At 35.2% G+C, this 16,926-nt stretch overlaps 1 protein-coding gene across 5 annotated transcripts in view; it reads right to left on the reverse strand.

The window, feature by feature from the left end:
- TTN (titin) overlaps window positions 1-16,926 on the reverse strand; it is a 272,276-nt gene that overhangs the window by 110,638 nt on the left and 144,712 nt on the right. For 3 of the 5 annotated variants that reach the window (XM_077776374.1, XM_077776372.1, XM_077776373.1), the window contains 9 exons: window positions 6,902-6,982; window positions 5,920-5,991; window positions 5,213-5,305; window positions 4,703-4,765; window positions 3,786-3,875; window positions 1,913-1,963; window positions 983-1,384; window positions 533-811; window positions 14-289 (listed from right to left, as the gene is read on the reverse strand). In XM_077776374.1, coding sequence (XP_077632500.1) covers window positions 14-289; window positions 533-811; window positions 983-1,384; window positions 1,913-1,963; window positions 3,786-3,875; window positions 4,703-4,765; window positions 5,213-5,305; window positions 5,920-5,991; window positions 6,902-6,982 — 1,407 coding nt within the window. Of the gene's footprint in view, window positions 1-13; window positions 290-532; window positions 812-982; window positions 1,385-1,912; window positions 1,964-3,785; window positions 3,876-4,702; window positions 4,766-5,212; window positions 5,306-5,919; window positions 5,992-6,901; window positions 6,983-9,243; window positions 9,313-10,607; window positions 10,722-14,519; window positions 14,598-14,864; window positions 14,955-15,425; window positions 15,510-15,912; window positions 15,991-16,115; window positions 16,200-16,329; window positions 16,414-16,550; window positions 16,635-16,800; window positions 16,885-16,926 lie in introns of all 5 variants that reach the window. The other 2 variants (XM_077776371.1, XM_077776370.1) reach the window with 1 other exon arrangement.

The following is a 16,926-nucleotide window of genomic DNA, read 5'->3' on the forward strand; positions in this document are numbered from 1 at the left end:
AAGGGTGTTATACCTCCAAGGGTCAGCTTTGCGGGATATCTCTTCCCTTCAATTTCCACTGCATATTCATCAATATCTTCTGGTGTAGCATTCTTGACTTTGAGGAATAGCTGATTTCCTTCTTTTATTATCTCAGTCTTATCATTTGGTTCCAAGGGGAGTTCATCATATCCCTTGAACCACTTAATGTTTGGAGTATCCTTTGCTATTATACAGGAGAAAATAGCCGTCCCCTTGGGTTTCACATGCTGATCTCGTATCGGTTTCACCAGCCAGTCTCTAATGACTTCTGCATGAAAATGAGATCAGAAAAACACTCATATAATATAAATAACTTGCTTAGTAAATTTCAGAAGTCGGAAAAAATTCTCTCAAAACTGGATATAGTTAATCTGTTATGATATGTTGATACTCCCCCCCTTAGATAAGGTATAAGGTTTGGAAATAAAGTTCTCTCTTCCATTTTGTTAATATAATGAGCAGTACTAATAGGTATAATAAGCAGAACAAAATTTCCTAACAAAGTACTGACCTACTACTTTGACACAGGATGAACATTCCAGGTTGTTGGCATTTTCCACAGTAACTGTGTATGTTCCGGCATCATTGTCATCTGCATCATTGATGGTCAGGGCTCGCATCAAGCCAATGATGCCAGGCACAATTTTGCCAGGTTTTTCCACCACAATCTTCCCATCCTTCCTCCAGACCACGTCACGCTCTTTGTTTAACTCACAGCTCAGGTACAATGGCTGTCCTTTGACCACCGTGACTTCCTCTTCAAGTGTTTTTACAAAACGCACAGGAAGTTCTGTGGAGAATTTCAATGTTAAAAATCTACAAAGACTTTTCAATATACATACAATATTTTCAACGATATAAAACTCCTATTGCTTTTGTCTATAAAGTTACAATAAAAATAGCTACTGAGGTTTGTTGTATTAAAATTAATAGGGACCATATACAGAAGATTGGAAATTACCTTCTACAACAAGCTTAGCTGTGGAGGTCTTCTCCTTATTTCCCAAACGTAACACACAGGTGTATTCGCCGGCATCGGAAAGCTGGACATCCATTATATGCAGCTTTCTGTCTTTACCATCTGCGATGAATCTGTGCTTTGGGCTCTCACGGATATTGCTACCATCTTTCATCCAGCTTGTAATTGCAGTGGAGGGGGAGACTAAACATTCAAAGATTGCAGAAGACCCGACGGACTCTGCTTCAGTCAAGACGATGTCTTTGATTTCTTTCACAAACTTCAATGGCACAGCCTTTAGCTGGTATGTGAATGGGGCTTCATCAGGAGGTTTCTCCCCACCACTTCCTGGTCTTAACTTTTTCCTTTCAGCTTCTATTGGTGATGGAGTCTTTTTGGCTACACCTGATTCAAAACAAAAGTTGGTTTGGCTTTTTCATTAGGGTCAGAAGTGCATACATAGCTGCCTGATGGATAAAACCATTGATAGAGCAACTTGAAGAGGAGAACATTAAAGAGTAGGCAATTGAAAGGTCAATTGAATTTATACTGCCTTCTTTCAGATAGGAAAATGAGATGGCATAAGGAAGCCGTGAATAATAAATGCTCTTCATTTTCTCATTTTAAACCAAATATAAAATGTCCTGATTAATGCCTAATTATTTTATCTTTCATGTATAAATATCATGCATATGAAGAATGAACCTGAGAACTTATGGGGTTCATTATGCTAAAAATTAATTGGTTATATATAATACCCACTTGAATAACATTAGAAGTATATTACTTGAATTATCAGAAGGCATATTAGTTTTAGCAGAATCAATTGGGAATAATGAAGATTGTTAGAAACTTTAAAATTGTTTTTCTTTTTGAAGGTAACGTTTTCCAGAGTGAAAGGTTACAATTTAGGTGCAGGGAAATGAGTCTTACCTTTGATGGGACCTTTCGGCTTGGCAGCCTCCTCTTTAGGTGCTTTGGCTTCTGAGATACAAAGAAAAGTCAGCATTTAAACAATTTTCAGATCTATTTTATGTGTAGTAGTAAACCATGCAGGGTGAGCCATATTCTTTATTATAAATGTTAATTCATGAAGAGAAATTGGCTTTATTTATATGACTTAGATGGACAATACTTTGCTACTTCCAAGAAGGCATACTCTGATCAGTATCATCTGGTCAGTGATGTGATCAAGATAAATTACCAACGTATTTAAGGATTAAAAAATTACTTTCAGCAAGTGCCTTTATTCTCCCATTTCTGGGAAAAGGCTTCCTCTTGCCTTATGAGAAAGTTCTAGTCTTGCATAGCTACACAAAGTATTTGATATCATTATGTATGTGTTGGGTAAGTGAACAGAGGAGAGAAGTTTTTGTGAACAAGGAATCAATGTAGGCAAAAGGGAAATGGCCCAGAAATTACCAAAAGCCTAATTTCTTTTAATTGGGCGGACAAATCCAGTAAAGATTAAGTGGTCCTACACACATATGGATTCCTCTGAAGAGTTCCCTTAATTAGACAATGAACTGAGGCAGAAGCAAGACAGTTCCTCTGTTTAGAGTTTAATGAAATGATTAATGTGGCAAAATATAAACGGTAGAACCAACTCTCTAGTTTCAGCCCCTGGGAGTGGGAGAAAAGCTTCATTTTTACTTAATCAGCTCACTGGCAGTTATTATCCTTTCCTGAACTAATAAAAGGTATCACATTGCAATGATAAAAGTTTAACAGAGTAATGCCTAAATCATAAATATCAGTGACAAAATATAGTAACATAAATAAATATTAAACATAAGCTACAGCCCAAAGAATACAGTATATTGTCTTACGTCATTAAACGTAGTAAAAAATTTATCGTGCCTACTATGTGCCAGGCAGGCACTGTGCTATTTTATATATTTTAATCTTTATAATAATCCTATGAGGCAGATATAATTGTTTATCTGATTTTGCAGACTAGGGAAGTAAAATTTAAACAGATTAAGTAACTAGCCAAGGATCAAATAGTTAGGACACATATTTATCAATGATCAAAACATATCAAATCATTTTTGGTTTTGAGATCACTATCTAAGTGACAAACTACTAATGGCTTATGTATAACTAATAAGTATCTTATGTTTGTACTTGAGATCGTTAACGCCACCGAGTTAGTACATCTAAGAAAACTGCTATTGACCTCAATTCTTATACAGACTTAAAGGCTGAACTACACAGTCTTTTTTTTTTTTTTTTTTTGGTCTCTCCTTTTTTTATTGTGGCAAAATATGCCTAGCATAAAATTTACCGTTTTAACCACTGTAACAGGAATACAATTCAGTTGCATTAAGTATATTTACAATGTTATGCAATCATCAACACCACCCATTTCCTGAACTTTCTCATTATCTAATATGCAGTCTTTTTTAAAGAAGGAGAAATGTTTCCTACAGGGCACGTGGGGGAATTTGGATATCCACAGACTGCCTAGATTTATGTCCTTAGAGTGTCTGTCTGTCTCCTTAGTTTTCATCAGCCTTGAACACATTCATTTCTTAATTTCAAAAGTATATAAAGCAATGATCAATCAAATCAATGATCAAATCAAATGATCCAATCAAAACATGGTATGTACCCATGGCTGACAGATATCAGCCATGGGTATATCAGATGATGAAAGTCTAATCAAGGATTTATATGCACCCTCCCCACTCCCACCTTGATGATGCCTACATTTCAACAAGAGGGCTTGAATTTTAATGAAGTATGAATACTTTTTTTAAGCTAACAAAACAAACAAGCAAAAAGAAAACTATAGAACAAATACCTGCTTTCTTTCCAACTACTGGCACGGTCACTGGGGCAGCGATGGGAGTGGGTGCGGGCTCCACAGGAGGTGGTTTGATTATTTTCACTTCTGTAGAGAGATGTCCATTGCATTAATGTATCCATTTGTCTCTTACTAAAATCTCATTTAGTTGCATATTTGCCTTTTGATGTAATTTTAGAATTTTCAAATCACTAGTTTTTCAGAGAATAATATGTTCTAATTATAATTTAATCTTTATATAGTATAATATATTCAATATATTCCAAAATACTTAAGGGGCGCCTGGGTGGCTCAGTCGGTTAATCGTCCGACTTTGGCTCAGGTCATGATCTCATGGTTCGTGGGTTCGAGCCCTGCATTGGGCTCTGTGCTGACAGCCAGCTCAGAGCTTGGAGCCTGTTTCAGATTCTGTGTTTCCCTCTCTCTCTGACCTTCCTCTGCTCAGGCTGTCTCTCTCTCTGTCTCTCAAAAAAAAAAAAAAATTAAAAAACATTAGAAAAATTCTTAATTATATTGAATAAAATAAATAAAAACTAAAGATATTTTAGGGCATNACTCCCTTTTTTAAGCTACGTATTTGCTAAAAAAAAAAAAAAAGAAAAGAAAAGGAAAAGAAAAGAAAGAAAGAAAAAGAAAATTGCAGCTCCAAAATGGTGTCACTTTGACCAAGTTCCCAAAATGGGACTTAATACTCGGTCTAATTGCTGTTTCAACCTCCCTCCAGAAATGGGGGCTAAGTCACGAAGTTTTTCTTCCCATTAGCACCAAAGAGTGGGTCACCTGGGTCTTTTCTAACCCCCAAGAAAGAAAGATAATCTGCAATGATAAACCCCCCTGCCTTTTCCACTAGCAACGTTATTTGTAATGAAGCATGAAAGGAATATGCTGTTGATATCGAAGATAAGTTTGCTTACCTGGTTCAGGCTTTGGTTTGGGTTCAGGTCCAGGGAGAGGTATTGCTGGCTTAATTTCAGGCACTAAAATAATTCACAATAGTAAGCAAGTGATCGCAGTAGTTTGGAAGTTTTTCACAAACTCGAACCAAAATTGGACAGACTTAATTAATAGATCTTGGGAGATACTAGAATTTATATACATATAGTCACCAAATCAAGTATTTGATCTAAGTTTGTTTTGCATTTGAAACAAAAGATTTGGAAAATAATAGTAAAGCATTTTATTGGTTCTAATATTGTTATTCATCAAATTACCCATTTCTTTCCTAGTGCTTAAAACATATTTATTTAACAAATGGGTGGTCATTAGCCAAGTTCACATACGAGTGAAATGGTACAGAAAATTAAAGCTGTTTGTGATGAGCAGATTAAGGTCATGTGTTCAAATCTTAATGCCAGTGTAATGGTATTTAAAATGATGCATATTTGCAGTTTTTAGAGACTAAGAAAGTGCCAGTAAGTTTGTACCTTTTACTGGTTCACGAACTTTCCTTTCTCTTTTTGTGACAGCTGGAGGTACTTCAGCCTCTTCAACCGCTTTTGGAGGTGGTGGCTCTGGTACTTTAAGATAAGATTATTTTCTAGTGTTATTTGAATAGTTAGAAATCAATTGACCTGAAATAATCAGATCAAACTATTTTTCAAAAGCTCCATTAATGGCTTTTAACAAAACCTTATATTGTATCAATTAATTTCTATTTTCTCTTCTTGACTCTGCCTCAGTTTATTTGACTTTCTCTTATTCCATCCACATGTGTTCCAATTCCATCAGCTCTTGCTGTCTAAATCACTTCCATAACAGTTCCCAATAAATACATCCTTTGAAAATAGGCTAATGATAAAAATCAGTCCACTTAAAAGCCCCCCAATTCTGTGCCACATTTGTTGACACCCTCCCATGAAGTTATTTTGCAGCCATTTTGATTATTTCACAATCATTTCTACCAGAAGGACCAGTGGCAAAGTAATAACAATAATGAAGTACAGGGACATACATGAATGGATTTGAAATTACTATAAAGATATTTAAACAGAAAGCAGACAATGGAAAGCACAGACTATTTCACAGACGAAATATGAAGCTATGTTTATATTTAACTCCAATAGTGTTTACAAGATAAACCTTTTGTTAAATGTCCATTTGGTTAAAAGAGAATTGTTACTGAGATTCCTACCTGGTTTTTTAATTTTTTCTAGTTTTTTAGGTTCTACTTTAGGTTCTTCTTCTTCGGGCCTCTTTCTTAGAACTTAAAAGACAAAAAGGTTTATATGTAAACGAAGACAAACAAACTAATGAAGATGTTGAGCTAGACAAATGCAAATAATGCACAAAGCAAAGAAAATGAAAAGCATGCCACCTGGTACACTGGGAAATTAGCATTTACACTAGAAGTGCTTGTTTTTAAGAAAAAAAATCAAAGGTTGTTATATTAATTAGAATAACACTCAGAGTCACTTTATATCCACGTACATAGGCAATCTGTTGTTCAGAGACAACTCCATTGCAAAAATGACCAAATCACAAAATGAATAATTTTAACTAGCAACAAATTTGAATAAGTCAATGTTCTAATATAATGAGGAGTTTTTAAATAAGTATAAAGTTTACTTAAGTGGAGATAGCCAAAGAACTGTGGCCTAGATATCCGTAATTCTTCATGAAGAAAATGTTACAACTTGATTCTTCATCTGAAAATCCTGCTTTCAATTCTTGAATATTTTATTAGTAGAAAGAAATGTTCAGTTTTTTAAAAAATTTTATTAATTGTGATGGTCCTATGTCACACTTTAAATCTGAATACTGAATTTAGGCTTACATAGTTCCCCTGTAATTTTGGGTACTTAATAGGTTTAGTGTATTTTACTACATAATTTGGTTACAGACATGACAGCTGGGGTCATTATTAGCTTAGAGCATTATCAATTTGGTTATGTCTATTTATGTAAATTTCAAAACACTGTGAATGCTCACAAAATTTCTGTCTTCTTTTAAAAAAGACATGGAAATGATAACCTTCCCAATTTTCAATGCAACTCTAAATGAATTGTGATAAATCAAGTAATCTCTTGAAGACCAAGAGACAGAAACATTTTGTAAGCTTTCAAGTCTATTTCTGGTCAATATAAAGCTAACAGAACAGTTGAAAAATACTATACCGCTTTTGAGAACAACTTCTTCCTTTGGTTGAGGCTTAGGTTCAGGAAGTAATTTGCGAACTTTCTTTTCAACTCCAGGCACTTAAAAGAATATGATTTCAAATTTTGAAGTGAATTCATATAAAAAGTAAATTTCAACAAAAAAGGTCTCTTTCAAAACTAGTTAACTGCAGTGCATAAGTAATAATGTTTGTTGCATATAAATATCACAGAATTTAAAAGCAAACAATATACATCAAGTTATTTCCTCTGCAAACATCTACATAGCCTTGTGACATATTCCACTGCATTTATTACAGGCAAATATATTCATCTTAAATGAGGGTAGAAGATTATTGTATATTGACTTTATGAATCTTTGATCACATCCAGAGTTCTTGACACCATCTTTGCCCCAATCTGCAATTATAGATTGTTCAAATCTATATTGGTATCTCCCAAACAGTTAATTACATTAAAATGACACTGGTAAGTGTTAGTGTCATTATTCAATCTTCTCCACTGGTAAGAGAAGAAAGCCAAGGGATCTGGCTGATGACCTTGATGTTGGGAAAGGGCCATTCTCATTTTCTTAACAGAAGAGAAATATTGTTTCTTAAGATCTCCTTTTTGAAATAATACCTAAATTATAAAACTACAGACTTTGAGTGCTGGTGTTGGAGGTATTTTTAACGAATAAAAAAATGGTCTTGAATTGAGACTAAAAGGGACCCAAGTCTAAGTTCATTCTCTTTTGCATCTTCAGTGATTATCAGGGATGGTGGAAGATATTATATAGAGCATATATAATGTTTCTCTTCCTCTTCCTCCTATAGCCCCCTCATAGATTTGAATGGAAAAAAGAGAAACACTAGGTGCTTATTAAACCACTTTACCTCTCTACTAATGTCAATTAAAACCAATTTAAAACATTATTTTGTATCACTTAACACCATATTTGTTTATTCATGTGAAATCTGAATTTTAGATATTTCTATAAAATTTCCCATTTGGTGCATTAAACAAGATATTCGCAATCCGCTAAATAGGTTTTTTTTTTTAAGTGATAATGATAACTTTGCGTAACTGCAAAACTTAAATATACAAGAGGTCAATATGTAAGCATTTCATTTTAAATGATTTTTTTCTGTCAAGTATTTTAAGTAAAAGTTCACACTTAAACATCAAACGTTTTTATTCATGATAAATTGTCCTGACTTTCAATACTATTTTATTGTTACCAATATTCTCAATGTGTAACCATTTTCATTGATCAAACCTGGAGAGACAACCACACATCTGATTAATGTAAGGATGGCATATACCCTTTACTTATGTGATGGACAGAGTGGAAATACATCTTTGCATTTGTTTTTCCATATTATTTTATTTTTAAGGTCTCACTGACATTTGAGACTCAGGTACAGAACACACCATTGCAGCCATTATTTTTAAAGTTATTATATGTAATTACATGTCATTTGAATGTTTGAGTGGCTTTTCATCATTACTAGTTAACAGCCGTTATAACATCATTTTGTAACCCCTATTTTATAAATCAGGAAATACATATTTAGGTGGGTGATTTTTCTAAAATTCCAGAGTGAATCAGCAACAGATTCAGTTTCTGGGTTTGGATATGAAGATTACTTAAACAGAACACTGCTACCCAATATCCTTACTAGAAAAAATGAATGATTTTATTTTTAACAGAAGATTTTCTAAAATTTATGCTCCATTTATTTTTCTTCAGGGCCTAAGTTTAGTTAGGGAAAATGCTGTGTCAAGAGAAATAAATTTTGAAAAATGACCTGCAGCGATTAAGAATGTTCCCTAAAATGTGAGACCTGGACACCTGAAAGAACGTCTTGGAGTCAGTGACAAGAGAGTGACAGGAAAGACCTCAGGAAATCCCTACGAATCATCTCGGTAATTCAGAAGGAAAGCATGACTTACTTTTAATGCTTATAACCCTGGCCAAAATACTGTTGTTTAGGTGAAATTCCAAAGCGTTCTAATATTATTAGCTCCCTGCATTTTAATCTATTATGTGTCCTGATACTAATTTTGGCTAGTCGGGAAAATTAGATATTTTTAAGTTTAGGAAAATGCAAGAAGACATATGTAGATGAGACAAATATAAACAATATCTATCCACAAATGTATGAATTTGATGGGAGACAGAGGAAGCAACACTCATGAGCCAGGACCATAAAAGCTACAAAAATGCAAGAAACAGATGAGATTACTCTGATTATAAATAGAAAGAAAAGAAAGAAGAAAGAACATTCTAGAAGACAGGAAGAGCCAAAAGTCGGATGAAGAATATTGCATATAAATGCATTTCTCAGACTGTGAAATACCTTTCAGAGGTTTAAGCTCCACTTTTTCTGGAACTTCAGGTTTTTCAGGAACTTTCTTCTTCGGAACAGCTTTAAAGAACATAATCTTAGTTGTATTATTTGTATGTTTAGACTAATCTGAAGCAAATTATTAAATATGTGCTCCAAGAGTCAAAACCAAGCTTTGCTTACAACCAAATAGCATTAATAACAGCCAACGGCAGCCACCAAAGAACACACAGGAAGCACTCAAACCACGAAAACATTGCCCTTTTACTCTGACTTTGAGTTGTAAGTATTAAGTCTGGTGGAGAAAGAAGATAACTTTTGTTCTTTGCAGGAAGAAGAAATATTCCTTTGAGTATAAATTTATATTAAGGGAAGTGTATTAAGTGTGTGTCTTCATGGACTAAGAATCAACAGATGAGTAGCCTTTTAAGAGGTGCCCATTTTCTATGTCTGACTTAGAATACCAGAAGTTACCCTTACTGGTCAGGAGGAGTGAAGATGGGGAAGAATCATTACAAGCAGTATTACTCTGGAAGATTCTAGCTTTGCGCATGTGTAGGTGAGTATGGGCAAAGTGCTCATCTAAGATTATATCTAGATTATTTTAGATTGAGAAATCTCATGACACTGCAAATAAGACAACACTGTATTACAATTAAAAGAATAATATGCTTCTGCCAGTTTATTTCAGCTTTTCAAGATGTTATTTTAAAAATTAAGTAATACTGCATCCATTCAAAGAAATATCTAAATGCAAAAAGAAGGGAAATTTAACAATGAGAAGAGATGTTGGGTATCAAATATATTCATAGGCACTCTTTCTGGCTACGCTGAGGACGACTACAGAACACAATTTGGCTTTTATTAAGCTGCAAAAGGAAAAAAAGTGACTGGTCGTTCATATGCTTTCTTCTGATGGTACATGAGCACATATCGGCTGTCAATGCCATAAATATATGACTTAGAATATATTTTAAAATACATGAAGTTCTTTAAGAAATAGGTTTAAATTTGTTACTCAATGTTAAAATTTTCATGCAAAGTTTTCTTATACATTCCAAATGCGCAAGATCCCAAATATATGCATGGCGATCACACTTTGGAATCCCGAAACCCTTTCTCCATAAGAAAGTTAGTTGGACAGCCCCTGCATCCAGATGTCCTGGATGAAGCAACCATGATGCATTTTCTGTCAGGTATGACCCGACAAAGCATCCTAAGGCAGCGGAAAACACAGTCTCTATGCAATTCCCACAGCCTGACCATCTTTGCAAGCACACACTTTTAAAAGTAATACACTTCTTGCAAGCACCATTTCAGAAGACTGAAAAGAAGTTTGAAGCAGGTTAACAAAATTTTGGCGTGGCATTTTATACCTTTAAGTTGGAACATTTTCTCCTTCACATCTTCCTTAGGTGGAGCAGGAGGAGGTACTGCAGGCTTTGGTTTGAGTTTTGGTTTCTCAACAACCTTCTTTTCTGGTTCAGGTTCTTGAAAGAGCATTTCAGGAGTGTTAGTACATGTATATGTTAATGAGCATTTGCGTAGATAGTATATTCGGTAGAAATTTAAACATATTTGAAGTAAAAGGTTTTCTTTTTAAGTTCTTATTGGTGTCCAACATAAAACAGTATCCCACATAAAACACAAAAAATCAACATTGTACACAGATAATGAGAAATATAGCAAAGGCACCAATAAAAACAAAGGAAGTATCCATATATGCCACACTGACATGAGATCAACAATACAAAAGACAGGATACATATGAATGAAATGCACATTTAAAACAGAATATCTTACATACAGATGCAAAGAGATTCGCAGAGTAACATAAAACATATAGATGTATACGAAGATGAAGTCTATGATATGAAGATTTAAGTCCAAGTTACTGAATACCTTGTATTGGTATTTCTTCTGGCTGTACTTCAGGTTCAGGTTCAGGTTTTTCAGGTTCAATATACTTTTGAATTTCACGTTCTTTAAAGAATGTTGACAGAGGATATAAGATTGTAAAATTCTTCACAGAGACTCATACAAATTTCATACAGTTGCAAAGATTTTAGTCACAAAAACAAAAATACACAATTCATACAGATTCACTTATATAAAAAAAGAGGTAAGGTTTCTATTACACTAAAACATTCTATTAACTACTTTATTTGATGTATGCTGATGGCAAGTGAGATGACTTAAAATTTGATATGGGGTTATTGTTTGAGCATCCAATGCCATTATTCCAGTTTTGCTTTGGAAACTACCTTTGGGAATTTACAATTACTATCAAGAATAATGAAATTCAAGATGGTACTTCAAAAGAACTACTTGAAAAATGAAGCAAGCATATGCTGGGATGCTTCTGTATATAATTTCAAGAAAGACTGTCACCCTATGAATACTTCCATATTTCTAGTAGGAGACTTCAAGAGATTGAAAAATTATGTGTATGTATATACACACACACACACACATATATATATATACACACACACATATATATACCTTCAACAGGGGGAGTCACTTTTCTATCAATGGTTATGGATGCTTTTTCTTCATATATTATTTCCTCAGGAGACTCTTCAACTTAAAAAACACAATGTTATATTTTAGACTCTATTCACAAGAGAATCCTGTAACTGCTAAACTACAAGATATCAACTTGGTTATGCTAACATATTCTTCAGATGACCCCAAAATATCAACTTCAGGACATAAGACAGACACAGATCAATACATAAGACCCATCTACAACCAAAGCAAGATGATGGAGACAATTGTCATCTTTCTAAGATTTTGTAAGCAGCCGTGTACCTTGGACAGGTGGAGCTTCTGGCTCTTCAGGGACAGGAATAGATGCTTTCTTTTCTGGGATGATTTCCTTGGGCACTTGAGGCACTTTAAAGACATGGATTTTTTTTTTTTTTTTTTTTACTGTTAAGAATTTAGAAGATGCACAAGATTCTGCAAACAGCAGGCAAAGAATACAGGGGAAAGAACTTTATCTTACAAGACTTCGTGGGGAATATGGCTTTTTTGGACATTCCAATTTTATAAACGAGTCTTCTCAGCCTTCTTCATTTGCTTCTTTTCCTCTGTGTACCCTTAAAGTGTCAGTGTTCTCCACTGGTCTAACTCTGAAGCTTCTAAAAATCAGCTTTACAATCTTTAAGCAGTCACTTCTGTACCCGCAGCTCTTATTTCTCTTATTTCTAGATCTACGTCTCCATCTCTGATCTCTTTCCCAAGTTCCAAATGCATATTCCCAACTTCAGTATTTGAAAAGTGAAAAATATATTCATTATCTTTTAACATTAGTTAGGGACCCAATGAACCATTCTCATGGATATCTGGCTACAATCTTTACAATCATCTTGGGCTCCTCTATTTCCCTAATTATTTTGATAATAGACACCAATTCGATCTCCCATCTCTCTCACTCTTGTTCCATTTCTAGCACCACTGATCTTGTCCAACTCTTAATGACCTTAACTAATTGCATTGGCTCTTTAGTATTCTCACCATTTTCTAGTAGCTGGAGCTACTGCCAGTTATTTTTCTGAAGCTCTGCTCTTACTAATTTGTTCACCTGCTTCAGAGGCTTTGAAGCTCCCTGTTGCCTACAGAATAAAGGACACACATCATATGGCCATTCAAAGAACTACTAAATATGACCGTGAGCTGTATATCTATCCTGTTTTTCAAGATACATCATAACCAATCCATCCTCAAATTGCACAAGTTTATTTGACAGCCCTTAAACTTCCTAGATTCTTCTACCTCTGTGTCTTTTGATAGAATCTTCCCTTTGCCTAGGGGCACCTGGGTGGCTTAGTCATTTAAGTGCCTGACTTTGGCTAAGGTCATGATCTCACGGTTCATGAGTTTGAGCCCTGCATCGGGCTCTGTGCTGACAGCTCAGAGCCTGAAGCCTGCTTTGGATTCTGTTTTCCTCTCTCTCTGCCCCTCCTCCCCCTCGAAAATAAATAAACATTAAAAAAAATTTTCTTAATCTTCCGTTTGCCTATAAAACCATTTTCTTGGTTGCTACAATGTAAAAATCTGTCAAAACATAAAATGTTACTTCTTCATACAGTTTCCCTGATGCTTCTCTGCCTGAAGTTTATCTTCCCTTACTCTGCTTCTGTAACCCCTTCTACTCTGTAGTTATGGTCACTTCCCATCTCTATGGGAGTTACTGCTATGCATTCTTCTCACTGCATTTAAGGTGATTGAAGAGGGAACCAGATCTTATTTTTTTTCTAGTATGCCATTTTGTTAGTGGTAAGACATTCAACAAAATATGCACAATTGAGCTGTTCTGCACCTTCAATCAGAGGAGGTCCTTTTCTACCACAAGGAACCATGTCATCGCCCCACTGAATCTCCTTATTTTTGTTTTCCTGCTTATCTGTCTCATTTTTTTCTCTTTGCCCTCATTGTTTTCCCCTTTTTATCTGGGAAAAGTGGTTTTGCATAAATGTCATTATTTTTTGCTCTGGGAACTATTACTAAAATGCTCAGATAGGCAAACCATGAGAGACTCTTGAATGCTGACAAAAACTGAGGACTGATGGATGGGGGGGGAGGGGGGATGGGCATGGAGGAGGGCACTTGCGGGGATGAGCACTGGGTGTTATGTGGAAACTAATTTGACAATAAACTATTTGTAAAAAAAAAAAATGCTCAGATAGCATTCAGAGAAACAGGTATCATTTCTTCATGGTGGGTACCTTTTTCTGGCAGGGCTTCTGGTTTTTTGGGAGCAGGTACAGGTTCCTTCTTTACCGGAACAAGTTTCTTGGGCACCTCAGGCACTTTGAAGATATTAGTTTTATTTGTAAAAAGAGTATTTAAAAACATTTGACATGTTAAGAATAAAAAATCTATAATTAATGGAATGGTGTTAAAATGACTGGAAACAAAATCAAGAAATTTTTGTCCTTAGTTATGCAATAAGGACAGATATCAAATTACTTTATATAAATATTATCAATGATGACATGAATACCTTTAGCTGCTGGTATTTCTGGCTTCTTAACAGTTGGAACTTTCTTCACTGGGACAACTTTCTTTGCCATCTCAGGTACTTTAAAGATATTAGTAGCATTTAATAATATAAAATTGCAAGATGCAACATGTACACATTAATTTGACAAGTCTGTCCAACACACCAACATTTAGGTAACAGTTACACACAGAATACAACACAATACATAATAAAAAGTGTCCAGTTTTAGACAGCACACAGAAAAGAAGCAAATACTGATTTACTTCACTAGAAGTACCTTTAGGAGGTGGAGCTTCTGGTTTTTTAATAACAGGAACTTTCTTCTCTGGAACAATCTTCTTTGGTTCTTCAGGCACTTGAAAGATGATAATTTCTTTTAGAGTCAAGTGATTACAATGAAAAGTTTAACATTAATGAATGAATAAGATCACACCTATTCCTTTGGTAGGCACACTGTAAAATTCTATAGCTTTGTGTGTGCAAACGACTTCCAGTTTTGCCAATGAAGTCAGATTTCAAATTAGAAGAGAGAAGACTGAAATTTTACCTTAAAGAAGACATATGATCAATATAAAAACCAAAGGATGTATTTTCTTCGACAGCACAGGATCCTGCCTTGTACCTGGTGGTGGTGGCGCTTCTGGTTCCTCCTCTTCTACAACAGGAACTGGCTCTTCCTCTTCAGGAGCAACTTCCTCAGGTTCTTCATAGACTTTAAAGATACAGTAAGTTTTAATTCCATGTGTGGAACAATATTCTTAAATGCACAAAACACTGAACATAAGAACTAGTCATCTTAATTTCTTCCCTTGTTTGAATTAATATCTTCTCTTATGTTTGTGAAGATGAAATTCATCTTATTTCCACTGACTTTGGTTTCTATTATTTGAATGTTCAGAAAAGCCCTTTAGGCATTGAACGTCATTTCTAGCCATCGGTTCTGTCTTCCTTTCTGTGTGTATGAGAGAGACTTTAATATAGCTTATGATGTCCTATGTAGATGTTGCTGATTGATAACCCAAATCAGAGCTAATAAGAATAATTAAGACAAATAACTGAAGGATAGAAAATGACCAAGCGATACTGAATTAGAAAAAAAGGAACTGAATTAGAAAAGGAACAAAAAAAGGCTTAAATTAGCAACTGTCATGAGTGGCAAGCTCATTCATGGTCTTACGTGTACCTTCTGGAGGAGGAGACTCTACTTTCTCGGGAACAGGAATGGCTGGTTCCTCTTCTAAGACAGGCTTCTTGGGCACCTCTGGCACTTTAGAGATATTAGTTAGTTTTACTTTTAGGTAGTTGAAAAGTATACTGTTCACGGAATTTATACCACCTCTAGCTCATATCTAAGTCAAATAACCCAGAGACAAATCCAAGAACAAAATTCACAAGGCCAATGATCTGTTCTGAGGTCCACATAGCAGGGAGGAAAAGAGTGGCCTATTAATATTAACAAACAAAAACTCTTCTAATGCTCATGATAGATGCATCAAGTTGTTTTTTTAAATACTGATGTTATTTGAGAACATTTAAACCCTAAAAATCCAGAAGGGCAGGTTTGTAATTATGAATATGAGGTTTGACAAACAACAGGGTTTACTATAACAAGTGGACTTTTGAGACAAAGAGGGACTGGTTTTCTGCAGAGTCTCATTAGTGACAGGTACCTTTGGGTGGTGGGACTTCTGGCTTCTTGGGAACAGCAACTTTCTTTTCTGGAACTACTTCTTTTGGAACTTCAGGCACTTTAAAGATATTAGTATTTTAACATTATGAAGAGTGGCTAGTAAACATTCATCACATTTACAGAGAACAAAATACTTTTTAAGAGTTTGAGGTTTTTATCCTCCATTAAATGGTAGACATATACCTTTGGCAGGTGGGACTTCTGGTTTTTTGGGAACCACTGGAGGCACCTTCTTTTCAGGAACAACTTCCTTGGGTACCTCGGGCACTTTAAAAGATATTAGTCATTTTTAGCTCATAGTTTCGATGATATATGAAAACCATTAAATACAGCAGTGGAACCCAACACTTGAAAGACAGACATTTTTCTGTAGGAGGTCGATGGCCATGAGAAATACCTTTCACTGGTGCTGGTTCGGGTTTTTTGGCAACGACAGCAGGTGGTTTCTTTTCTGGGACAGGTTTCTTGGGTGGCATGGTCACTAAAGATATTAAGAGTTTATTTTTTTAGAATCAGTGAAGATAAGTAAGAAATGAGACAAAAGCTCAAAATGTCCAGCATCTTCAGGGCGAGAGGGGTAGAAAATTGACCAAGGCAACCTAGCAGCTGACCAAGTACCTTTTGGAGGAGCAGCAGGCTCTGGCTCTTCCACAACTTCAGCTGGAGGCTCTTCTGGGGCAATTTCCTCAGGCTCCTCGTACACTTGAAAGACACAAGCTCATTTTAATACTCAAACTGACTAAAGCATATGAAATGTTTTATGAAAAGATTCTTACAACACTAAGAGTGTTCTTAAAAGTACAGGTATATATGTATATTATATACATACCAATACAGTATATATTGGTTTTGATAGTTTCATTATTACCTGCAGGGGGCGGACTTTCCGGTTTGGGAGGAATAACTTCAGGCACCTTCTTTTCCGGAACAGCTGGCTTCGGCACCTCGGGTACTTTAAAGACATTCATATTTTCATGATTAGACAGAGTAGAGA

The sequence above is a fragment of the Crocuta crocuta genome, unplaced genomic scaffold (genome assembly GCF_008692635.1).
Source record: "Crocuta crocuta isolate KB4526 unplaced genomic scaffold, BGI_CrCroc_1.0 scaffold17, whole genome shotgun sequence".
Classification (NCBI taxonomy): domain Eukaryota; kingdom Metazoa; phylum Chordata; class Mammalia; order Carnivora; family Hyaenidae; genus Crocuta; species Crocuta crocuta.